Source organism: Triturus cristatus, chromosome 10 (assembly GCF_964204655.1).
Source record: "Triturus cristatus chromosome 10, aTriCri1.1, whole genome shotgun sequence".
In the NCBI taxonomy this organism is placed as follows: domain Eukaryota; kingdom Metazoa; phylum Chordata; class Amphibia; order Caudata; family Salamandridae; genus Triturus; species Triturus cristatus.
This window is the reverse complement of record NC_140593.1, coordinates 1,160,236,851-1,160,261,894: the sequence shown is the minus strand read 5'-3', so window position 1 is coordinate 1,160,261,894 and position 25,044 is coordinate 1,160,236,851. Positions and strand designations below refer to the sequence as shown.

At 45.8% G+C, this 25,044-nt stretch overlaps 1 protein-coding gene across 2 annotated transcripts in view; it reads right to left on the bottom strand.

Moving 5' to 3' along the window:
* LOC146796823 (metalloproteinase inhibitor 1-like) overlaps positions 1-15,075 on the bottom strand; it is a 45,081-nt gene extending 30,006 nt beyond the window's left edge. Inside the window, exons 1-2 of one of the 2 annotated variants that reach the window (XM_085629559.1) lie at positions 14,998-15,075; positions 8,518-8,686 (exon numbers count right to left, since the gene is read on the bottom strand). In XM_085629559.1, coding sequence (XP_085485685.1) covers positions 8,518-8,641 — 124 coding nt within the window. In that variant the 5' untranslated portion in view covers positions 8,642-8,686; positions 14,998-15,075. Of the gene's footprint in view, positions 1-8,517; positions 8,687-14,988 lie in introns of both variants that reach the window. The other variant, XM_085629560.1, reaches the window with a different exon arrangement.
* Between the last annotated feature and the right edge of the window lie 9,969 nt (positions 15,076-25,044).

Below are 25,044 nucleotides of genomic sequence, written 5' to 3'. Positions count from 1 at the left end.
CAAGCTGTGCCTGGGCCAAATCAGCCCTTAAGAAGTGAAGTGTCATCTGATTATATGTGGGGTGCTGTATACTTTTAATTATTTATTGGGGATACTGTATTTATTGAGTTTTTACCTATTTATTGCTGCACTATATTTATAGGTCCACAGGACTTGTTGGTGTACAATATTTATTGGTACAGTATTTATTGCCTCAAAGTATTTAATTGTCTGTATATATTGCACTTGTATTTATGCCCTGTTATTTATGATCACCCCTATTTATTTCATCAAACAGCCAATATTTATTTGACCTGCACTAATTGAAACTTGTATATTGTGATTGACCTATTTATTTTTCCAATCAGCAACTAAGAGAAAAAGATAAAGAAAGAATATTTTCATAATTTTTACGGTGTAGAGTCGTTTTTGGAACGGATGCACGCATGGTTATTGTATGGGTATATTGTATGCTTAGCACTGTGCCTGTTTCCTGACCACTCGAGCCAAGCTACCACAGTGTGTTCGGGGAGTCCACCACCACCCCTTCTAGTGTGGGAGTGGTTTTCCAACATAAATTGGTGTTCAGTGGTGGGATAGAGCTGTGCCTACGTATACTCAACAATAACTGTGGGTAGTCCATAGGCCTACACCGGGAGTTTTCTCAAAGCGGCCTTCCTAATTGTGGGTTTTTGTTTTTTCCAAATTTACTCTGGTGGTGGGAGGAGGTATTACTAAAGGTACCCCCCTGCATTGTTACTGCACAAAACCTGACCTCTAACCTGAGTGGGCAAGATGGAGTTTGTACTGGAAGATTTAGAAACGTACACTGTGGCCCAACTCAGGGAGTTTTGCCAGCGGGAGGGGGTGTACTGTCCCCCAGGAGCAAAGAAGGGTGCACTCCAAACCAGCTTAAGGGCTTGGGGGGAGGCACGCCGAGAAAGCAAGGCTGAGGAGGAAGACAGGGATGGAGAGCCTAACCCCGAGGGGGCTGAGATGTACCAACCTGAGGTGGGGAACCTGTCAGCAGGGCCCAGGACACTTTCTAGGAAGGGCAGCACTGTCTCTAGCGGGGGCTTATCCAGCGTGGAGTTAGCAGATCGGAGAGAGAAAAGACAGCTCACATGGGATTTAGCAAAGCTGGAGAAGGAGAAGGAGGAACAGAGGTTGGCTCATGAGACGGAGAAAGAGAGGATGGCTCATGAGATAAGACTGAAAGAGATAGAGCTTCAGATCCTAAGAATTGGGGCACCAACTGTTCCTAATGGTGGCAGCCAAATCCAAGAGTCCACCAGGGAACCCAAACCTTACCTGCCAAAGGACATAGTAGCTAGCTATGGGGCGGGTGACGACATCGCCAAGTGGCTAGCAGCCTATGAGGTCTCGTTGAGGGCCCATGGGGTTCCAGTGAAGTACTGGGGAGGGGGATTGTATAAGTACATGCCTCCAGCTGGTAGGGATGCTTTATTGGCCCTCGAAGAGGATGAGCAGACCCACTACCCCACCATGAAACTGGCGCTCATCAGAAAGTTTGGACTAACACCTGAAAAGTACAGACAGAAGTTCAGGGGTAGTCACAAGCTGGGCACACAGAATTGGGTGGACTTCCTGGACTATGCAAAGAAGGCACTGGAAGGTTGGATTCAGGGCAGTGAAGTAAGGAACTACGAGGAGCTGTTTGACCTAGTACTGAAGGAACACCTACTCGAGAAATGTTTCCCTGAACTGCGGCAACACCTGGTGGATAGCAAGCTGACCAGCCCCCGGAAGCTTGCTGAGGAGGCGGACATTTGGGCTAGTACCCGGGTGTCCACAAGGGGGACTGGAGGGGATACTCAAAAGGCCGGACAGGGCGCCCCCCAGAAGAAAGAAGGAGGGGAAAAGAAAAAGGAGTTCTCCAAAGGCCCCCAAAATAACTTCCAAGGGAAGGGAACAGGATTCACCTCTAAGGCTAACCCACCCAGAAACCCTAATCCTGGCCAGAGTCAGCAGCCAAGGGTTGTCCATTGCTATGAGTGCGGTGGCGTTGGACACTATAAAGGAGATCCGAAGTGTCAGAAACGATCACCCCCTCCCACTGGAGGAAAGCCCCCCGGAGTAGCTAGTGTAGTGCTCGGGGAGGAGATGCCCTTAACTAAGGGAAGGGAGTGGGCGGGTGTCACTTTAGTGTCCCTGGGAGAACGGGAGATGGTTCCTAAGATCCAGGTGCCCGCAAATACCGCAAAGTATGGGCAGTGGATCACCATCAACGGCCAAAGAGGGGAGGCTCTGAGAGACACAGGAGCCAGTATGACTATGGTGCGTAGCCAACTGGTGTCTCCAGAGCAGGTAATTCCCGATGTACTCCACCCAGCCGCGATGGCTGACAGCAGAACAGGTCACTATCCAGTGGCCGAGGTTCCCTTTGAATGGGGGGGGGTTGCAGGTTCACTTCGAGTTGCCGTAAGCCCTGCCGTGCCAGTCGATTGTCTGCTGGGCAATGACATGGAGCACAACGCTTGGAAGGAGGTGGAATACCGGACTCACACCGAGATGCTGGGTACACCTGACTGGGCCTGTGTTAGCACAAGGTCCGTGACTACCCGAAGAGGGAGTTCATTTCGGCTGGAGCCTGGAACAAAGGCCCAGCCGGCTGCCAGTCAAGGGAAGAACCGAGGACAGGAGGAGCCTGCCTCGGCGTCTCCACCCCGTAGGACGGATAGGCCACCGGAGGTGGTGGACCAGGAGTCTGCGGAGGGGGACGTTACCAACCTGGAGGACCTACCCATCCCGGCCGAGTGGCACGTGGAGGGAGGCCCGTCCAGGGAGGAATTCTGCCAGGGCCAGAGGGAGTGCCCTACCCTTGAGGGGCTGAGGCGACAGGCCGAAGCCCAGGCAGCAGGGAACGTTGAAGGGAACTACAGTGTTTACTGGGAGGATGGCCTCCTCTACAGTGAACCCAAGGCACCCCTACATGGATCGTCACGAGCCTTGGTAGTTCCTCAACGTTATCGAGCCTTCCTTTTAGAGTTGGCTCACGAGATCCCCTTGGCAGGACACCTGGGGCAAGACAAGACCTTCGCCCGTCTTGTCCCACACTTTTATTGGCCTCAGATGAAAGTGTCGTCCGATACCTACTGCCGGACATGTGTGTCTTGCCAAGCCAGTGGGAAAACAGGGGTGAAGCTGAAAGCTCCCCTGGAACCACTTCCTGTCGTTAGCACCCCCTTTGAAAGGGTGGGCATCGACATTGTGGGTCCGTTAGATCCACCAACATCAGCTGGTCACAGGTTTATCCGAGTCCTGGTGGATCATGCCACACGGTACCCAGAGGCAATACCTCTGAGGACCATAACAGCACCTGTTGTGGCAAGGGCCCTGATGGGAATCTTTACCCGAGTGGGTTTTCCCAAGGAAGTTGTGTCCGACAGGGGGACCAACTTCATGTCAGCATATATGCGGGCAATGTGGAAGGAGTGTGGAGTGACGTACCGGTTCACCACTCCTTACCACCCCCAGACCAATGGTCTGGTGGAGAGGTTTAACAAAACCTTAAAAGGCATGATCAGAAGTCTGCCTGAAAGCCTGCGGAGGAAATGGGACGTCCTCCTACCCTGTTTACTTTTTTCCTACAGGGAAGTGCCACAGAAGGGAGTGGGCTTCAGCCCCTTCGAGCTTCTGTATGGGCACCCTGTACGTGGACCTCTTAACCTGGTGAGAGACGGATGGGAAAGAACTCCCAGAAAGCTCCCCCAGGATGTGGTGAGCTACATGCTGGCCTTCCGGAGCCAAATGGCTAAGTTGTGGAAGCAAGCTTCTGACAACTTGGAAGCCAGCCAAGCAGTAATGAAGGCGTGGTATGACCACAACGCTCACCCGGTGGAGTTGGAGCCTGGCCAGAAGGTGTGGGTGATCGAACCCGGAGAGCTTAGTGCCCTCCAGGATCGCTGGTCAGGACCCTTTGAGGTGTTGGAGAAGAAGGGAAAGGCTACCTACTTGGTGGACCTGAAGACCCCTCGTCAGCCCCTGCGGGTGCTGCATGCCAACCGCCTCAAACCCCACCACGAGAGGCCCGAAGTCATCTTGATGATGGTGACTGACGGAGGAGAGGACGTGGAAAGCGAGCCTCTCCCTGATCTGTTTGCGTCTCAAGAAAAGGATGGGTCGGTGGAGGGAGTGATTCTCTCCCCATCTCTAACTCCTGAACAGCAGGAGGACTGTCGCCAGGTCCTGGGGCAGTACTCCTCGTTGTTCTCCCTTGTCCCGGGTAGGACTCATCTGTGCGTCCATGACGTGGACACAGGAGATAGCCCACCTGTGAAGTCCAAGATCTACCGGATGTCAGACAAGGTGAAGGCCAGCATTCATAGTGAAGTCACTAAGATGCTGGGGCTAGGAGTGATTGAACCTTCTAGCAGCCCCTGGTCCAGTCCGGTGGTGTTAGTACCAAAAGCTGCACCACCGGGTGCCCAACCAGAACTGAGGTTCTGTGTGGACTACCGGGGACTGAATTCAGTGACAAAAACTGATGCTCATCCGATCCCTAGGGCGGATGAATTGATTGACCGGCTGGGAGCTGCCCAATATCTAAGTACCTTTGACCTTACTTCAGGGTACTGGCAGATCTCTTTGACTGATGGAGCAAGGGAAAGGTCAGCCTTCTCCACGCCCAATGGCCACTACCAGTTCTGTGTGATGCCCTTTGGGCTCAAGAACGCACCTGCCACGTTTCAGCGCCTGGTAAACCAGATCCTCACCGGAATGGAGAGTTTCTCTGCTGCTTATCTGGATGACATAGCCGTCTTCAGTAACAGCTGGGAGGATCACTTGCGTCACCTGCAAGCTGTTCTCCAGGCCCTGAGACAAGCTGGATTGACGATCAAGGCCAGCAAGTGCCAGATCGGGCAGGGGTCGGTAGTGTACCTTGGACACTTGGTGGGTAGGGGAACGGTGCAACCCCTCCAGGCGAAGATCGAGGCCATCATGGCCTGGGAACCCCCCAAGACACAGACTGAGGTCCGAGCATTTTTGGGCCTCACGGGATACTATCGCCGCTTCGTGAAGGGGTACGGTACCATCGTAGCCCCTCTCACGGAGCTCACGTCCAAGAAACAACCTCGACGGGTAGTCTGGACGGAGGCTTGTCAGCAAGCCTTTGAGAGATTGAAGGAAGCCATGTGCGAGGCCCCGGTCTTAAGGGCCCCAGACTTTTCCAAGGAGTTCATTGTCCAGACAGATGCATCAGAACATGGCATTGGGGCAGTGTTATCGCAACTCAACGAAGAGGGTCTGGATCAACCCGTGGTCTTCCTATCCCGGAGACTACTTCCCAGGGAACAGAAGTGGAGTGCAATAGAGCGTGAAGCCTTTGCAGTGGTATGGGCTCTGAAGAAGTTGCGGCCATACCTGTTTGGCTCGCACTTCCTAGTTCAGACCGACCACAGACCCCTTCGTTGGCTGATGCAAATGAAGGGGGAGAATCCCAAGTTGTTGAGGTGGTCTATTTCCCTACAGGGGATGGACTTTCAGGTGGAACATCGGCCTGGAGTGGACCACGCCAATGCAGACGGTCTCTCAAGGTACTTCCGCCTTAGTGATGAGAACTCCCAAGGGGTTGGGTAGCTCTCCCCACTTTCAGCTGGGGGGGACGCGTGTTAGACCTGTCAGCCCTTTGGGTGGTCCCTCCTCATCATTATTTATTTTGTCCCACTTTTGCCTCAAACCCTGTTTGAATTTTTCCTTTTTGGGAACCACCAGACTTTTTCGTGTTGCTACAGAATCAGGGAGCCATTTTAGCTACCCCTGAAACTTCTGTCTGAGGGCCTGGAGCACAAAATGGTGGCCACCTGTGACATCACCAGCATCCACTGGAACCTACCAGCACCTTCCAGAACATTCCAGGAGCTTCCAGAACCCTGTGACCGTTGGAGGCGGTTTAGAATGTTGGGAGGACAAGAGAGGCAGTTGGCAGTTGGAGCTGGCAGTTGGCACCTGACTGGTGAAGAGAGAGGAGCACAACAGTGAAGGAGGAAGGAGTGAAGCAGCAGGGGTGGAAACTTGTGCCTGGAGTGGGGTCCATAAACCCACCCTTGATACTTGTCCCTACTGATGGATCCCAGCCTATAGCCCTGTGTGGGAAGAAGACAGAAGAAACTTATCCTAAGGACCTGGACAGCAGGAACAGGCCTTAGAACCAAGAAAACAGCAAGATTCTGACCTGAGAACTGGTTTCCCTGGAGTCCGGCGTCGAGTAGCCTGAAGACCTGGAGCCCGAGGTGGAGAAGCGGCGCTGACTGAAGTAGCAGACGTCGTACCCGGAGCCGCCTGAGGTCGTGAGAGGGCGCCGACGGGGGTCGAGAGGAATACCAGAGGTCGAGGAGGAAGTGAACCGAGGTCGAGCGAGCGGCGTCATCGGAGGAGTGAAGTCCGCCCTCCGGAGTCGTCGGAGACCGAGGTAGAGGAGCACCGGAGGTCGGGAGTGAGGATCGCACTCCGGAGTCGCCCGGAACCTGTGAGGAGGAGCACCGGAGGTCGGGGGTGAGGATCGCACCCCGGAGTCGCCGGAAGTCGACATCGAGGCCAGGCCGGCCGACGTCATCGGAGCCGAGAGCGCCATCGGACCGGAGCCGCCCGAAGTCGACATCGTGAAGAGACTGCCCGACGCCGTCGAATCGGAGGTAGAGATCGAACCGAGGCCGCCGACATCGGACCGGAACCGCCTACCGGCGTCGTCAAAGAACTGACATTGTGCCGAGGCCGCCGAGACCGAACCGGAACCGCCTCACGGCGTCGACCCGACTCCAGCGGCGTCGGAACATCAGAAAAAGGGCAGTAAGTGGAGTAGAGGGCGCCTAAGGCCCTGTGGAGACCTGAGAGACTGCTCTAAGGGGCTAGGGAGGTGCTGAAACCCACCTGACTGTGCCTGGGGTGAACTGGGACTAACCTAGAGAGGTTGTGTGGAGAAGGAAAGCCAGGGCATTGGTATTCCCCCCTTTGATCTACCTCAGTTTAGGCCTCAGCCTTGTCCCAGCCAGGGAGTAGCCTCCCCCCTCAAGCCTTCCACAACCCTACAAGCTGTGCCTGGGCCAAATCAGCCCTTAAGAAGTGAAGTGTCATCTGATTATATGTGGGGTGCTGTATACTTTTAATTATTTATTGGGGATACTGTATTTATTGAGTTTTTACCTATTTATTGCTGCACTATATTTATAGGTCCACAGGACTTGTTGGTGTACAATATTTATTGGTACAGTATTTATTGCCTCAAAGTATTTAATTGTCTGTATATATTGCACTTGTATTTATGCCCTGTTATTTATGATCACCCCTATTTATTTCATCAAACAGCCAATATTTATTTGACCTGCACTAATTGAAACTTGTATATTGTGATTGACCTATTTATTTTTCCAATCAGCAACTAAGAGAAAAAGATAAAGAAAGAATATTTTCATAATTTTTACGGTGTAGAGTCGTTTTTGGAACGGATGCACGCATGGTTATTGTATGGGTATATTGTATGCTTAGCACTGTGCCTGTTTCCTGACCACTCGAGCCAAGCTACCACAGTGTGTTCGGGGAGTCCACCACCACCCCTTCTAGTGTGGGAGTGGTTTTCCAACAGGGACCTTTCAGATTTCTTTTTGCTGGGCTTTATGTTTTGAAGCTCATGGTTGTTTGTAGGCCGAGGTTTCGCAGGTGAAGCGAAGGAACGAAAGAAAACAAAATATAAATGACAGTATATCTGTGAATCTTTTTTTAAATATCTGGAAAAAACATTCTCCCTGGCCTTGCAAAGACTAGATAAACAGACCTCAGCCTCTCGTACCCATATTTAAAGGGGGAAACCAGTCTGACACATGTCTACCCACAGCGCTATCAGAGGCCAGTCGTCGTGTCATTTATTAACAAGCATTGGCATAGCCAATAGGTCTCGCCTTTGGGACCTTATAAGTGTTTAGCCATGCAACAGTTGCCTAACTAAATACTTATAAGGTCCCAAAAGCGAGACCTATTGGCCATGACAATGCTTGTTTCTGTTTATTACCGCTCTGTAGTAATGGCGGCACCCGTGCTTTAGCTTAAACATCTTAAGCTAAAGTCGGGTGCCGAGATTGCTTCAAAAGTAAAGAATTGTTTATTTCTTTGCTTTTGAAGCAATCTCAGCACCCAACTTTAGCCTAAGATGTTTAAGCTAAAGCACGGGTGCCGCCATTACTACATGGAAGTAATAAACAGAAAAAAACGCATGCGCCCGCTTCGAGAAATGACTGCAGTGGCGGGGGGAAAATGCTACCGCCGGTCACAGCTTGCAGTGCATGTGTGCGAGTGGTGCGCGTGCAGCAGTAATAACGCCATATGGCACCTCTGTTCAAGCGTGCGCCTGCGCACATGCACTGCAAGCTGTGGCCGGTGGTAGCATTTTTGGAAGCCCTTACTTTAAGTCTCGCCAGACTAGGGTAAGCGCTGGGTCAGGCGAGACCTAAAAATGGCTGCTTCCCCTTGGGTTGTCAAAACAAAAAACTATATCATGAAAAATAGATCAATATAGATACTTACCAATGTCTGAATTGCAAAAGGAGCGCTGTAGATGATTCATTATACATTTGCAGGCTTCTGAAGGGGGAAAGGCCCCAAGAAAAAGCACACCAGCCAGTAGGGTGACCCACATCCTGGTGTCCATGGCTATCTGAAGATCAGCAGAGGTAGCTTAGCTGGAGCAGCTTTTCTATTGGAAAGAAGAATGAGAAACGCACTTTAGGTTTTCCACAAAAGCTGATGTTGGATTTGGCTGCGATGCTTATGCACATTCTGCGCTGTACCATAAAAAGCATTGGTAAAGTCAATGGGTCTGACCTTTAACATAGTGCAATACCTCAAGCCAATACCAGATGTCCCTCTCGGGTCAGAATCAACAACTTGAAGACTTCACTAAGGACTGCAGCCCCTCTAGAGGTTACTAGATATCTCTCTCAAATGAGAGTAAAAATGTGTTCACAAAATTGCAGTAGTCAAAATAAAACAAAAAATGCATTTGTGCTTGCTTTTTTACGGGCTAAATAAACATGTCAAAAATGGTTAAAGATGATGAGTCGCTATTGTAACTTGAATAACTGTCTTGATAACCCTGGAGCACTGAGAAGAAACCCTTATGTATACATAGGTACCAGCAGTCGCTGGTAAATTCAAGTGCCTTCAAATTCAGAGTTGTTTATAGTGAGCCAGGCTAGGGCAGAACTGCACTGATGCATGTGAGAAAACAAGTCTGTTTGGGACAACATGTGGCAGGCAAGACTTGCAAAACCTGCAGTACTGGAAGCTTTGACTGGATGTTCCTCTTGAGTCAGCTACAACAGCCTGATCTTTCTTTTATAAAGCTGCCATACCTCTAGCGTTAGACACCCTTTCTGAGTCTGATCCAATAGCTTTGTCTTAAGAAGGCTGCAGTACCTTACTTTGTCACCAGATGTCCCTCTCAAGTCAGACGCAATTTCTTGATTTGTCTCTGATGCCTTCTGGTTAGGGTTGTGCTATACAAATACCTTATATATACATGCATAGATGTCCTTCAAAGCTGAGGGGGGTGACCAGGGTTGGATTGGGCTTAAAAACAGTCCCAGGCACACTGCTCATCTGCCTCCAGTAAGGCCACTCAGGCACCCGCTCGGCCGCTTTCGGTATCTGAACAGCACAGACACCGCCCAAATCATGCCCCAACCTGCCCAAATAAGCGGCACACAGCTGGAACTCGGATACCGGCCCCTCAGCCAATGCCCGAGCGCCCGCGTTACCAATCCGGCCCTGGGGGTGACAGCAATATATGCATTTGTATGTGCATTGTTGCTATTTTAAAAACTTGGGCTTGTTTTCTGTAAAGAAGCTGCATATGCCAAATGTGGTTTATCGTGATGAGCTTTCCATACCTTTCCTGATTTCTTTGTAAGTAGGTAATGACACCCTATTTGTACATAGGTACTAGCAGACACTGTAAAATAGAAGTGACTTCAACTTCTGAAACTTGGGGGGACTATATTTTTGGTGGATGTATACATGTGTACAAGCATAATGCAACTGCTCAAAATGCTCAGAAAGAAGGCAGCCAATAGCTGACGTGGGGTGGCTCCTTGTCATATACTGTGTTTCGTAGTGAGAGGAAGCATCATTTCAGTAACATTCGAAAAGGTCAATGGATAAAGAGGGTTGATTATATATACATATTGTTTTAAATATGATGCTGGTAATGTAGCTAAAATGTCTCCAGACCAGACCTAGACATTGCCACCCTGACTTCTATGCAGGGCAATTTCAGATGTGGGCTGCTGTTAGTTTCTGACTTTAATTGACATGTAGAGTTAATTGGAGCCTCCACGTTCACACAAGCCTTTGAAGTCTAAGACACAGGTACTCCTTGTTGACATGACAGCTGTTTCCTGACTTAGCACGCTGCCGTACAACTCCAAGGAGAGCATGTGTATTTGAGAAGGAATAGAGGCAGATGCCCTTAGTACTTCCTGGAATGATGAGGCTCTGCCTGTATATTTGCAATGGATAATTTTGTCCATTTCAAATGCATGGCAGCATTTCCATCTCAGAAGAGCTCAGTTCAATAATGGGCCATGTGTGCAGTTTGGAGGCCAACCAGGATTCCATTTGTGGCCTACATTCATACCAAGAAGCTTGCATGTCCAATACTCTATTATGTATCCACTGCCATGAGCTACCTGGACACAGGGACAGGGGACTGTTGATATTGGCAAGCCCATCTCTATACAGAAGTTACCACTGTTAGCAGCCCTGACATGCATGGCCAGAAGGGTCCGGTACGTGCCCATGATGAGATGAAAGAACTGCCTCAGAGATGTGACAGAAGCAGATTCCAAAGTATCCCTTGCACATGCAGAGGTGGGTGGAAACTGCACCTGGCTGACCTCCCATTCCACTACAGCAGCCTTACCCCCTGCCGGACTGCTGCAGATGAAGGTGGCATGGAAGCAGGAGCCAGGAATGTCATATGTCTGCATTATAAACCTCATTTTACACCACTCATGAAACACATGAGATTGTTCTACTGAATATAGACATCAATACTATTATGGCATACTATTATCGAGGCCAGAATATCAGAAGGTAAGTGCATATAGGGAAGTATAGATTTACTATTCCTAATTCCACATCTGTGTACCTTGAAGATAGACGTGCTCCGTAGGTAGATATATGTGGGCCTAGGTCTAGAACATCTAGGCCTACTTAGCTGTCAATATTTCATTTTGAATATACTATCCCATCCATGTTGTGGATTCAATATTCATGGAGCACACCAACACATGAGAGGTGGAGCACAAAACTGACGTGACCCCTAAAGTGTGAATCCAAGCCTCCACATCGTACAACCTTTGATATCAGAAGGTCCCTTCGTCATGGACACATGGCTCATGTGATGCAATGCATAGCGGAGCAGTGAGTGCATGTCCACTGCACTGCTATACAAGGAGGGCAAGGTTGAAAATGGGAATGCAGCTTTTGTTGTCACTAGATGTCCTGATTGTGAATTGTGACCTAATATGGGAGTGCTGCCTTGTATTTGCAAAGGGTTCTTGCTCCCTTATATATCTGTGGCAAAGTATTTATTCAGTGGGTGCTTTGCAATTGCTTAAATGAAAAGCATTGACTGCATTCGGGTAACCTACACCTCCTAGCTGTACCTGTGTGATGCTGAATGGAAGCAGTGGTGTTGAGATCCTGTATCTCTTTGGTCAAGGTCCTATTGGGCTGAAAATGTCTTTCTAATTGCACCATGTGACCTAATACTGATGGGGGTATTCCCTGCCCTGCATTCACCATCAGTCCTTTTCTACAACTGAGTTTTCCCTATCCTCTTCCTGTCTGATGAGCACACATACCGGAAGAGGAGCCACAATTCAAACTACCCACCCTTTCAGTCATACACATTGATGAACCATTCTCACAATATTCTTATTCATCTGCCTTGAACCCCAAAAATATTTCTGCAGTAAGACAAACTTGCATAATAATATAATAAGTGGATGTTTATGGGGGGAGTGCCTATTTGCTACAAACAGGAACAGGAATGACCTGTTCATTAATAAGGGTAGTGTACAGGAGAATCCAAAGTACATTAAATGCATACCTTGCTTACATAATTATATGTACACTGGATCGTATAGGGAGTTGCCCTCATGCAACTAAGAGGATAAAACTTGTGTAAACGTGCATTAATAATTGGTTGGCTCACCACCGTCTCCTATGTCCACTCAGGAAGGATATTTACAAAGTGTAAAAATGTTTCCACAGCTGTCATTAGCTGTTCCACTTCCACTCTTCAGCTGTTCATTAAAGTTGGCACTTGCCCCTCTCTATCTTTCTGCATTTAGACACTGAGGGGCTTATTTATGAGAGCCCTGTGTCACTTCTGGACCACGTAAAGTAGTACATGCAGGACCAGGGCGCTCATTTCGAATTATGAAGCTTCGCAAAGCCACCCTGCGTGGCTTTGAGTGGCCTCATAAATCATGAGCAAGGCGACACAGGGAAAATTTCAGCGTCACCTTACTCTGCACCCAGGAGGTGTTCCACGGGAGTTGCAGTTAGTTTTCCCACGCAACACCCATGAAATTTGATGCTTCCCCAAATTTGCAAAGTGAAGTAATCCTGGGGAAGCACCAAATCAATAAGCCTCATGAGGTGACGCGTAACAAGGAGAAATATGTTTATTTCTCCTAGTTTTTTCCTTTTTCTATGAATGCTGCATTCTGCAACACACATAGAAAGAAGAAAGTGCCTTCCTGCACGAAAACAATCATTCATGCAACGGACGCACCCTTGCACCATGTGCAAGGGTGCCTACGTTGTCGCTAGTCTGCCGAAACGGCACCAGCGCAGGCAGAAAGGACAGGAATGTACTCTATTGCTTAAATATGGTGCATTTCTGCCCTTTTCACTTTGGTGTAGGGCAGCGCAGTAAGGTGCCTTGCTCCACTGCTCTATGCCAAAATCCCGTAGATGATGCTGTTACTTCTTTAGATGCACTCACGTGGTTCCGTGCCCAAACACCCCAGTTAACAAGTCCTGAAGAATGTGCATGCTCTTCAGTTTTGATTTCTGCGGGACACCATAGCGAGAAATGTGCATCCAGGCTCATAGAGCTTGAAAATCCTACGTCCACCCTGAGCACCTCTCCCTGAAAATGTACCCTAAACCACTAAACATGCTCTGACTTGTAGGGCCTTAATCACAAATGTAAACTTAATTGTTTCTGTACGTTTATATTTGTATTCACAAACTATGAGTCATTAGTAAGTTTACAAATGCAGAGACTTGGCAGTCAGGGTGGAGAACTCTGCACATAAAAAGATAGGACAGGCCTGTCCTTCAGAAGTCCGTAATAAAGCCCAGGTATCCTAGAAGTGGTGGTTTCAGAACAGGAGACATGCAAAAAGCAGAAAGACTCTCTCAATTAGGTTGGTAGAGAGTCTGTCAATTAAAGAAGGTCAAGACGCAAACGAGAAAATTAGAGAATAGTCTATTTAACAACTGATTTATGAATAATTTAAAGACCCAAAAGAAGCTGATAGTCAAAGAACTAAAATGACTTACAGGCTTAGGGGTGGCCTGCCAGATCTGTGGGGCCCTGACAGGACTGCCCACCACATTTACAGGTCCTCGTGTCCCTGGCAGGGATCTCTGTGATGAAAGTGACTTTGCTGGAAGGGCATGGGATTTCATCACTCATGGGTGCTGAAAGGCAAGGAAGCCAGCATGAAAGTGCTCTGGATTCTTCCCCATAGCTGATAAAACAAACATGCACATCCTCTGATATCCCGACCAAACTGTAATCCAGGACATCAGTAGGACCTCAGTGAACCCTCCAACCTTGGAACAACATAACTGTGAGAATAATCTTTTTAATAATATGAAGGAAAACAAAATCCTCACACTTGGCCAGAAAGATTGTAGTTCCAATGGAATACTGAGGGAGCAACAACTTATATGATCCAATCTATTATTTATCTGAAGGTGTGGCTCAACTATCCATTAAACGTAAAATTCCTCCTCTTCAAAGGAAGAAAGCTTAGCGTCAAACTCTGAATTTGATCTACTGTCTCTGCACGCATACGTTTATTTCTGTTTATACTAGAGGCATATCGATACCTGGGTTACCATTATACTATTGTCGATCAATGGTCTAGAAGGTCTGCGACAGGTCTTGGCTACCAGCCTTAGCACATTATGCTCTATCTCTCTGTCGATATGTATGCACGCGCACTTTCTGGTCCTTCCACCATAGCTTGCAGATTATCAATTGTTCCGACTAATAGTACCATGCCGTTATTATCCGCCTTACTCAGGTACTTAGTTGGACAGAGATAGACTTGAGCTACTAGTATTAAGTATGCTGCTTTCTCCTTCCATTGTACTGTATGCACTTGCACTTTTTGGTTCTTCCACCAGTATTTGCAGATTGTTTCAGTTTTTAAACCATGTAGCTATTAATCATTGCGTTTAAATACATAATTCACTGGCTGTCATAATGAAGTTGTTGATTTTATATGCCTGCTTCTATTCCCTTTGTACTGTATGCCTTTCACTTTTATGGTAGCAATGACCAAAATAAAGTTACATTGATTGATTGATTGATTCATTGATTGATTGATTGGTTAAAGTCTCTGGCCTATCTGTGATTGCAGTTCTAAGGGTCTTGAAACAAAATGTGGCTCAGCCTTTTGAGGAAAAACACAGGACATGGCTCAACAGAAGTGTTAATTCTTGGTATAAGATTGTAGTCCCTTTCGACAGCACTGTACATTGACACAATGCACTCTGCACTGGCCACTACCCTTGAGAGAGTTACCTTTGGTGTATAACTTGCAGCCATAAATGTGCCTGTTTGTGCTTGTAATTCAGATTTAATGGTGCAAAGGTCTTTGTTAGTCAGGCCCATGGTGAGAATAGACAATTATTCCTCTGGAAAGCTCAGAATTAGAGATGTCATTGTAAAAAATATATACAGACCTTCCTTACCTGTGGCTTCAAGCTCAGTTCTTGGAGGTGGAACAGTGTTAATGCTCTTCAAATGCTGATTTGGAATTTAAAGGCTGCCTGTGTCCTTTTATAAGGCAGTCAGGGATGAGCAGGGAGGTTAATTGTCTTTCAGTGGGTGAGGCTCCCTGGAAGTACTGGGAAGAGAAGAACATAGCACTCCACCTGTGTGACGCATCACCAAGGTAAAGTATGAAATGGAGAAGAAAAACAACAATGTAGAAAATGGTGGGGCTCATTTGAAGATACAGAGATACAAATGTCAAAGGATGACAAAGATAAAACAAAATGGCAAGGGAAACTAAATTTGATTAAATGCCACTTGTATGGTAACGTTAAGTTTGAAACACCATGAAAATAAAAAAATAAAAAATACACAAAAAGAAACTTAGAAGGAAACAAATGCATAAAATCAGATATTTTTTTCTGTTCAATTCTGAGTGCATGTTTATTGTGGATGTTGGTAAATAGAATCAGTAAAATCCTGTACACAGGTCCTTTGTACAATGTTGTTATTGTGCCACATGAATTTACACAAAAAGTGCAAATATAATTAAAAATTGCTTGAGTTGTTAGGAAAGATCTCTTGGGTATAGTCATTTTAACATGTGCTACAGTGGTGCTATAGGACTTCTGAAAGGAACTGTGCAATTGTGTATGTTTCTTGTGAACATTCTGCACGTTACACGCCTATCATATACCTACAGCAAGCACCAAATGCCCAATTGTAAGAGAGAAAATATACAACCCGCTCATTCATAGAGTACCTGCTTAATCAGATATTGTTTTATATTTCCTGAGTAATTATCACTGGAACAATTACCACTGTCATGTTTGGTGTGGTGGTTGCAATTCAGACCAAAGATTGTGTAATCTCCCAAAGTGTGCAGAAAATTGCTTTTGCATTGTGTCATCTGATACAACTGTCACACAGGTTACTTGTATCACATTCTCTGTCTGATCCGAATCACAGTACAATTTAATCTCGACTGACTGCATGCTCTCTTATACTTCCAGTTCATATTTACTCTAAAACTTACAAATGTATTAGCATCCTTAAAAGAATATATCTTCCCTTGCCACAACGCATTTCAGACAAATATGATTGAAAACATTGATTTTTACAAGTGGCATTAAGCAAGACACACAAAGTCCGAAGAAGGAGTTAAAAAGAGTAGATCTATACTTAACTATCTATACATACCATCACAGTGTTATGGTACTCGTTATTTTGGTTATAATATTTGTGTACACTATTTTTTTGTAGTTGATATTTTGTCAAACAAACCTTTGAGCAGAAAGGATGAGGCCTTACCCTGAATTTTCTGTGGCAGGGTTACCAAATTTCTGCCCAAGATATATTTTAAACAGTCCACATAACTGTCAAGATGGCGGGGGAGCAAGTTATAGTTAGTGTTGGACTTGGCCGTCTCTGCAGGGTCACTCGCAACAGCACCCTGAAGACCGGGCTGAAAGTAAGAACCCCAGTAATGGCGAGAAGATCGTGCTGTGTAAATATGTAATATATATTTGTCCAACCCTAATCGATTCAACTTTTCCTAAAATGTAATCCTGATTGAATTTGCAACTCTTTAACCACTAGTATCTGTAGACATATGTACTTACTACCATTCTTATGTGAGTTTAGAGTTTATCTGTTTGTATCTTTTATGTAATTCATGTACTCTGAATTCCTTATGTAATGTAACATGGTTGAATTACAAAGCACTCTGACACCTTCGGGTATAGTTCGCGCTATATAAAAATGTATAAATAAATAATAAATAAATACCTGTGACATCTGCAGAGCGGTGCCCTCTTAAGTGCCCACATCATCTGCTGGATCCTAACCGGTAGCATGGTGTGAGTGAAGAACTGAGACTGGATTGCCTTGTGCAGAGCCCCAAAAGTATTGCCCACATCTAAGGAGTGGGGCCCCTGCAACGTGGGGACCTCACCTCACATAAGCGTCTTCTTGGTGGTGAGCAGATTCACCAATTGTGGGATCCATTGTTGCCCGCTTCGTCGATCGTGCTGCATCTCTCTCGTACGACACTTCGACTGCATGCTTATTGTATGCAGTGTCTAATTCACAGGTTGCAACCCTCAAAGGTGAGTGCAGAACCGCAGTAGTTCCTCATTCTAATAGTGTGGCATTGATAAACTTGCACTTGTCTAGTGCAACTAGTATCAACGTGCACCAGGCGTTGTACCTCATTTCCAGGGAGGTACATACTTTGTGACACTTCATTGTGTGTGACCGGGATTGTCTGGTGAGACCCATATCAATGCTCACCAGACATTGTGCCTCATTTCCAGGGAGGTACAGAATTTCCAACTCTTCATTGTGTGTGACCGGTATTGTCTGGTACGACCCGTATCAACGCGCACCAGACATTGTGCCTCATTTCCGGAGAGGTACTGAGATTGCTACTCTGCATTTTGTGAGACCGGAATTGTCTTGTGCGGCTCGTATCATTGCACACCAGACATTGTGCCCGGATTGCCTGGGTGCTACTCTGATCAACTTGGGCCTGATGAGTTGCCTCTTGCTTCCAAGAGGCTCCCCTGCTTTATTTCTCCTCTTTGATTGTTCCTTTTGGCCCCTCAGTGCAGTGGACCAACTGCTCTCACCTCACCCACCCCCCATGACATTGTGTTGACTGGTAGCATTGCCCGGATGGACTTGGGTAATGAGAGTGATTAATTGGCAGAAGGAGCGCTTCTGAGAGCGATTGGAAACAGGTCAAGACATTGCGTGACCCCCTGGTACTTCATAGAACTGGGCTGGTGCTGGAAGGCATATGTTGATACCCATTTGAGTGACTGACTATTGCCCTCAGTCCGCTTCTGTTTCGTATCCTGTGCGCGAACATCCACAGTGGTGGCCAAACCCTGATTAGTTGACTGCCTTCTACTACCTGAATTAGTCCTGCTACCTACCCCCATCTTCTTCCCGGGTACTCTAAGTGTGACTTTGACCAAGATCAATCTAGTATCCAGGGGGGAAGGGCTGTTATCCAACCTGTGGGCGTAAGGTAGTCAGGGTGAGTTAGAGGGCGGAGGGCAGCTTGGACCACGGGGTCTGCAGTGTGCTATCCATTGACCTTCCGGATATCATTTGCACCGCATTGCAGTGCTGTGTGCACATGTGTACGAGTGTGTTTCATACGAACCTGCCTTATATCTATTGCATCATGTGTGGAAGTGAATGCCTGAGAAGCGGCTGGGATTCATTACACTGCCCAGCGGTGTTGCTTTACACGTTGATTCCTGCCAACAGAATACCATGTCTGAAACTGTTTACCCATGCAGTCTGCCCCACGGTGCTGCTTAAAAGGGTTGTAATTCTTTGCAGGTACATAATTATGATTATTATGATCTGGGGTGCATCCTATAAATGTGCAGTATTGAATTATAATGATTGCCAGGGCGGGTCTAGGTTTGACAACGTTTTGCTGGGGGGTAAAGTAGGATCTTTCCCAAGTGTGCATACTACTGATGTAATTTGAACACGGTTGGACCTAGTACTGCTAGCAATATTTCCGAGTGTGATTTATGCCCAGAAACACGATGTTCATGTTTTGTTAATTAATGTCTGTATTGAATATAAACTTTATTTAAATACATCAAGTGTGAAGCCTCTTTTGTGATGCTCAGTGTATTCATTGTGTGGGAGTGCTGTGCCAATGCTTTACACATTGCCTTTGTGATAAGCCTGGCTCCTCAGTACCAAGCTACCCAAGGGTGAGCGCAGGTTATACTGTGAGTGTAATCACCTGGACCTGATGGAAATGGTAGCTTCGGCCTGGCTGGGGCATCACCTCAGGCAACCAGAATGTGCCAGTTCCAACAACTAACAACCCCATGTCTTACATGTAGGTGTTCAGATCTTACCTAAGGGACAACAGGCATCTAGTCACCATCTACTTGCGCATAACAGAAAGTTGCTTTTGCTTTGGCTCCTTGGGATGAAGCCTAGCAATTGTTAATTAGGGAGAGGGTACATGATGGATCTTTAAGCCCTGTCATTGGCCTTCTGCATTTTGGCATTGCATGTTGGTAGTCACTTCAGCTTTACCCAACTACTGTGAGGGTGGTGAGCATGGTAAAATGCCATGGAGGTTCTGGGCCAGGGTGCAGCATTGATCAGAAAATCACACAACATGAACCAGTATTAGTGTGTTCTGGTTAAAGGGGTACCCTGATAGCACAATATTGAGGCCCACAATAATATAAGGAGCAGCATAGTCGCATTTAAGTAAGCAGCTATTTCATATGCCATTCATCGGACCAAACCGTATCCTCCTAAAACTGCCTTTTAAAAAATGTTTTATCCACTGGACACCCACTTTTTTCTCTCACAACCTTTTGTTGTACTGTGCTGTCTTCCAGTACTCTCAGACTTCACTCATTGTGGACTCACATCTTCAGACTTGAAGGATATGTTTGGCAATTAGGTAATTTTGGGGTCGGACAGGAACAGAAAATAGGCCCGGGCACCAAAATAAAAGTGGCCCCCAATAGTGAATTAGGTAGCTAAAAAAGTGGCCCAGGTTTGTAAATTGGGGTTGTTTTGAACTTGTAAAGACACATTGTTTGGGTGTTTTGCAAGGTATGGAAGATTGTATGGCTTTGAGCTTGCCGAGACAATGTTTGATTTAATATTAGGGAACTCAACAGTAAAAACCGGCCCAGCGGATCATTAAACAGACCCACAATCAGTCAAACAAAACTGGGCCACACACTGACCTGTCAGACCAGCTTGCTGGGCACTACCAGATTGCTCGTTAGGCCGGTCCGATCCTGGTTATTTCATCCTTTTATATTCCCTTTGTCTTGCACCACCCAGCTTGTGTTTTACTTTGGTACACTGCCATTGTCTTTTTCCCCATTTCTGGGCTGGTACTCTCTAGTCTGGGATGCTTTATTGCTGACAGAGGGTGCCATACATCTCCTACATACACTGTAGGACTCTCCACATTTTTGTGTGACAACTGCAGTCTATCTTCAGGGTTCTGATGGGTTGATTTACCACTGTGTGTTGGCACCTAACTAGAATGCACTTCTTCCCTTTGACAGGTCCTTGTAATTTCCTTTCCACACTCTCAATCCCATCTTTGGTTTGTGCTTCCGCCTCTTTGAATGCCTGATGATATGGTTCATTTGCAGGGGGACCACATGGCTTCTTTGCATCCTGGCTCTCATTTATTAGTGGTTGAAATTAGGGGTGGGCGTTACGCAAATCTCCGCGAAACGGCAAAAATCTCCGCGAACACGCAGAATTTCCGCGAACACGCGGAATTGCTTGTTCGCGATGCTTTTTTCCTGTTCACAATCGCTGTTTGCGTGCTCGGGGAGAAATATCTAGCGAACACGCATTTTGAGAACGCGAACAAGCAAAAATTTCACGAAGTCGCGGAAAGCGGACTTTTGGGCAATTTCGCGGTCTCCGCGGAACGCGAAATTACCCAAATTCCGCAAATTCTGCGAACGGAACGGAATTTACCGCCCAGGCCTAGTTGAAATAGTGTTAGGGTGACAGAATCGAGGCATGGCCGGCTCCCCAAAACAGGTCACACTGATGTGATGTTGGTACATGATGGCAGCAACTTTTATTGATCTACCTTTTCCCACATGCCTAGACTTGATTTTCATCTGATTTTACATTCCTCCACAGTGCAGACCAAATGTCACAAGATCTCAGGATCCAGCTCTCTCCAACATGAATCACTAGGCAGTGCAATTCTATCTCTAAATCATACTTTAGTCATACTGATTGCTGCTCCTAACAAGTTCCGATAATTCTGAAATTGCAATGTTGCAATGTATTTGTCTGCTATGCTTCTGTCCTCCAACCTGATAGAGGTTGTGATGTCTAACATCACAACTGCCCAGTCATTATCTCGTGTTTAAAGAATGACTATTTGTGGATGTGCATGCCAGACAAACCACAGACTCACCACACATCTTCCAAAGGTGCACATATGCACATAACACACCTCAGACATTATCAGATCACAGGTTGTGCAGTTACAAATGATACAGTCTAGGTAGTGGAAAGATCTCTGGAGTAAAGGAGGGAGCAGCATTTCATGATTACTTTTTAAAACTGAGTGTATATTTTGGGAGAAGCAGGCACCATACCCATAGAGCTGACCGACCAGATAGTGGCAGATGATGCTCTGCCCAGGAGCCCATGAGGATCACAGATTTTTCTCCTATCTCCCCTCTTCCCTATTAAGTTCCATCTGATTTTGAGATCCAAGTTACTCCTTAAAGACATTTTTGCAAGATCCCTGATTAGGGATTAGGCAACACATTCAAGAGCTATCAGGTATGCCATACTTGGGCTCTTATTTGACATCTATATGTTACAAGAACACTGCACACCATTGTTTCACTCTTGCCTGCCACTGGTCATACTCCTACAGCCCAGGCTAGACAGAACCTTCTCACTTTTATGTTCACAAACTAGCACCAAAAGCATGTAGTTGTCAAAGGAATGTTAAATAACTGTCACACACCATACTAACATACACACCAGTAACATGGTAGTCAACTAGCATAAACTTAACACATCTTCACGTCCACAACATTGCATTATAGACACCCATCTGGATTGTGATCTGGCTGAGTAATAGAGAAAACCCATCCTCTCCTTGACAAATAAAACACCACAAAAAATACCCAGACCAAACGTATTTTACTTCTAAACTAAGGGCCTTATTTAGAGATTGGAATAGAAGTTACTCCTCCACAAATGTGATGTATATTCCGTCCATCTTATGGCAAGTGCCATAGGATGCAACACATTATTAATAGGGCAATTGGGAGATCCATCACATTTATGATGGAGTTACCTCTCAGCCAAACTCTAAATCAGGGCTGAAGTCACACAAACCTTTCAAAAATTACTCAATTAATAATTGCTAAAGTAGTACTTTCATACACACCAGCCTGCTCTTTACTCTGTGAAAAGATTCACCCCTTTCATCAGTAAAAGCCTGCTTCATTGGCAGATAGAGTATAGGCTGCCAGGGAGGTGGAGACTTCATCTCTGCCACACTGCCTTTACATGATCTGCCAAATGTAGAACCTTCAGAATATTCCTGGTGGTGACGGACAGAACAAAAGGCATCCTAATGGCTACCGTAAATGGCCGATATCCGATGGTCCGTACTCTCTTGGGCTGTTGGGGAAGGTTTGCAGCGATTCAGTAAATCTTACTCCATCTGTGTAAATCTGGCTATCCATCTGACTCAAGATAGGGGGTGTGGACAGAGAGTTTTGGCAAACAGGGTACTCCGCCACCATCCTCAAAACTCTAAATCATGTCCTTTGCTATCTAACTTATTAACATTGGATACACATTTGTTTTCTGCAAAGCCCTAAAGATGTGCCTGTTTTGTTATGTTTTTTTGTTTTATACACCTATTGTGGATCTATTTGCTTCCTTTTTAGTGCCAGGAGTGTTACATGTTCCAGTTCCCGTTATTCATTTTTTTGTTTTTGTTGGTTTCTACACTCTTCCTATTTTTGCTGTGCCATGATTTTCTAGCTACATGGAGACATGTAGGCACCTGTGCACTATGAAAGCAAATTTAATAAATATACGACTTGGTTTGCATAGATTGCATTTGTGATCAAGCATTTTTAAACTAACATTTACAAATTGCATCGATTGCACTAGTTCAAGTGTGATTTAATACTAACATGCACCATTTAGCCAGTGTAGACGCTACATTTTCACCAAATGATCTGTGCAGAAATATCGTTTTGCAGAAATCTCATGTACCATATATGGGATAAAGTACCCCCCGGCCGTACAGTATAAGTTTATTGCAAGTCACTGAGGAGCACCATGACAATGTGGAGGAAAGAAGACAAAGGCTGAGTTTCTTTACAAGGCTATGGAAAGAGGAGGTGACATATGATATCCCTAACATTTACAGCAAGGGGTACTTTATTCCATATAATACCATCGTATTTTCCACAAACCACTTAACTTCTTGATGTGTAGCATGTTCATATGAAAGAGAAAGCATGTTTGCAAAGATGAAGACTAAAAATAGAATCTCTAGCGCAAAATTAAGCACACCAAAAAAGCTGTTATAAATTTGTTCCCAAAAAATATTAGAATCAGTTAATTGTGAGTCAGTTGTTTTTTGAAGGCACAATAGCCCGGAATGTGTAGAAACATGCAGAGAGATTAAACATTTTCTGTAATTAACTAAGGAATGAAATAATAAACATGTTGCTAAAAATATCTCCTTTCTGCTTGTGACTATACAGCTTGAAAAAAAGAGCAGAAGACAGAAAAGCAATGTTTGATTTTGTTCCTTAAACAGATGCTTTAAATATGCTCTGTGACCAGACCTGCCTTAGGCATGGCTGCTGGGTCTGGCAGCAGGCATTGTGAGATCAGGACTCAAATGTAATAAATTAGTATAGTTGAGGTCTAACATCATTTGATTGTAATTGGCAACTGGGTGTTTCACAAGCCTCCAATATAAAGAAGTTGGAAATAGGTTGTAATACAGGCATTGCAGAATAGCATGTTTACCTAAATGCCTTAGTGCCTGCAGTGAATTCAAGGCTTTAATTAGTCTAGTGATGTGAATTTTAATATATCTAAGAGATACACACTAAATTAGTGTAATGACTAATAAGTTGGTGGTCATTCTCATCTTAATAATTCTACCATTTCAGCCAATACACAAACTGTTCACTTTCGAAAACATAGAGTTTATTTAGTTGGATGAGCATGTGGCCTTAAGCCAACACCTAATTTAATTACTTACTGAGTCAGAGCATTGCCTGAAAAATACAGCCAACGCCTTCCTTCTCGAATTCAACCACAGAAACTGGTACTAGCCAGAACACTATTTATGACCTCTGATTTGGCTAATATTAGCGCAGTCTTTGACTCACTGAGTTACTTCTCCACCCTTAACCTGTTCTGCAACAACCTTAAGCTGAAACGTGTCTGCAGCGTGGTCAACCCAAACTCACCACATTCAGCCCACACATGGCTAAGCAGGAATGACTTTCGCCAACTTGTGGTGGGCGAAACCCTAGCAACAAGCAATCATATGCTGGGACACCTTATCAGCTTTGATTGACTCGTACACGGATCAAGCATTAACACCACTATATAGTGTCGTCAGCAGGAGAAAAAAATTGATAAACACATGTGTAATTAAATATTGATTATTCAGACATGTGGTGCACAAGGAGCACTCTTATCCTCGATGGATGGTAAACGTCTAGGCCTAAGGATATCCTCCTAAACAGTTTAAAGTTCTTTCAAACAGGAACAGTTGGAACAATAATACCTTCGCCTCCTCATTCCAGTCTACCATATTTATTTAGTCAGTGTTCACTCTGGAAATCCACACTTTTAATTGCCCATAGGTGCAGAAATGATGGGAGTCTGTCTAGTGGTGGTTCAGAGGTGAAAACATAGGTGCAAACATGATAGGGGTCTCTCAAGTGGTGTGGGGCCCATCTAGTGGTGTGGGGGTTTGTCTAGTGGTGGTTCACTGGTGCAGGAATAATGGGGGGTCTTCTAGTTGTGGTTCATAGGTAGAGAAGTGATGGGTATCCGTGTAGTAGCGGTTCATAGGTGCAGTAATCATGCAATCAGTCTGGGTTTGGTTCATAGGTGCAGAAATAATAGGGGGCTGTCTAGTGGTGGCTCATTAGCGGAGAAGTGATGAGTGTCTGTCTTTTGGTGGTTCAGAGGCGCAAACGTCATAGGATCAGATTAGCTGTAGTTCATAGGTGCAGTAATGTGATTCGTCTGAGTTGGTTCATATAAGTGCAGAAATAATGGGGGGCTGTCTAGTAGTGGTTCACAGCTGCAAAAATAATGGGGCGCTTTCTAGTGGTGGTTCATAGGTAGAGAAGTGATGGTGATCAGTGTAGTAGTGGTTCATAGATGCAGGATTCATGGGGTCAGTCAGGTGGTGGTTCAGAGGTGGAAACATCACGGGATCAGACAAGCTGTAGTTCATAGGTGCAGAA